This window comes from Echiichthys vipera, assembly GCF_963691815.1.
Source record: "Echiichthys vipera genome assembly, chromosome: 6".
Lineage (NCBI taxonomy): Eukaryota > Metazoa > Chordata > Actinopteri > Perciformes > Trachinidae > Echiichthys > Echiichthys vipera.
Genome location: NC_139831.1, coordinates 18,369,785 through 18,371,318, shown reverse-complemented (window position 1 = coordinate 18,371,318; position 1,534 = coordinate 18,369,785). Strand labels below are relative to the sequence as shown.

Genomic DNA, 1,534 nt, shown 5'->3' with positions numbered 1-1,534 from the left:
ATGACAGGTTAACAGACCACAGGATACACGAACACCTACCTATGGGTAAGGCCAGGAAGAAGGGCAGCCAACAAAGCGTAAACATGCCGACCACAACTCCCAAAGTTTTTGCTGCTTTCTTCTCCCGGGAGAATTTCAGAAGTTTCACCGTGAGGGAACTTCTATTTTGGTGCGCGCGGCCCTTGCCGGTGCCTGAATTGCCGGGCTCCTCTTGCACCTGAGAACCCTTGTGGATCCTGAGGGTCAGCTCGCCGGAGTTCATCCTCTCACGCATCACACCGGCTTCCAGGTTCTTAGTGGTCCGTTTGGCGACTATGTAGACCCGACAGTACATGACCAGAATAACTATGAGAGGGATGTAGAAGGAGCCGAGGGAGGAGAAGAGCGCGTAAAACGGCTCCTCGGTGATGGGGCACACCGTGTCGTCCGGCGACGGCGGCTGCTTCCACCCGAACAAAGGTCCGATGGAGATGACCACCGACAGCACCCACACCCCGAGCATGGCCAGCAGAGCTCGCTTCTCTGTCACGATGCCCGGGTACTGCAGCGGGTAGCTCACTCCGATGTAGCGGTCGATGGATATTACGCACAGGCTCATGATGGAAGCGGTGCAGCACAGCACATCCACCGCCGCCCAAATGTCACAGAAAATCCTGCCGAACACCCAGTAGTCTAAGATCTCCAGAGTGGCGGACACCGGCAGCACCGTGGTGCCCAGCAGCAGGTCGGCGATGGCCAAGTTGATGATGAAGTAGTTAGTCGGTGTCCGCAGGTGCCTGTTGCACATCACCGAGAGGATGACGAGGATATTGCCCGCGATGGCGAATACGATGAAAGCCCCGAGCACCAGACCGAGCGGGATAGCTCGGGTGAGGTCCACCTCCGTGTGGTTCCCCCCGGAGCTGTTGGCGAAGTTGACCGGGGAGGACGAGCTCGGAGTCCCGCCGAGTTCCTCCGAGGAACCATTTTTCCACAAGTTTGTGACATTGTCAGTGCTCAGACTCATTTTGAATCAAGGGGTCCTCCATAGCAGGCTTCAGATCACTTGTAAGTGCAACTCACAAAAGAGCTTAACTAAACATTAACCGTCTAAATGTCCTATCTCTGCATGGTTTCACTGCGTGTTTGCAATTTCGTTTCCAACTCACTGCTGAGCTGTTTGACCAGAGAAAAACGTTCACTGTGCAGTCGCACGGTACCCATGCAGTCCTCCCTCCACTCTCCTGAGGGCTCAGTGGAGAAGTGAAGGGAGCAGCAGTAATCTCCTGCCTCCTCTGCACCACACACACATCTCTCCCATGTACTTACCAACATACCTAAACACAAGACTATGAAGCGCGCATTACGCATCATTACATGGCAATGCGTAATACGCATACCATACCGCATTATTTTATGCAACTGTGCGGGAGGGAATGCGCGTTTTTGGAGAAGCGCCTCTTTGGTGTCTTGTATTTGTTATTTCCTCACTGTGGGAGGACGCTTAGCTGGATAAAAGTAAGCGTAATACTTTTGTGCCAAAGCAACCTTAACT

At 53.6% G+C, this 1,534-nt stretch overlaps 1 protein-coding gene across 1 annotated transcript in view; it reads right to left on the bottom strand.

Annotated features, from left to right (window-relative positions):
- LOC310948487 (alpha-1A adrenergic receptor-like) overlaps window positions 1–1,220 on the bottom strand; it is a 12,166-nt gene extending 10,946 nt beyond the window's left edge. Inside the window, exon 1 of the mRNA XM_083915631.1 lies at window positions 40–1,220. Coding sequence (XP_083771757.1) covers window positions 40–1,006 — 967 coding nt within the window. The 5' untranslated portion in view covers window positions 1,007–1,220. The remainder of the gene's footprint in view (window positions 1–39) is intronic.
- Between the last annotated feature and the right edge of the window lie 314 nt (window positions 1,221–1,534).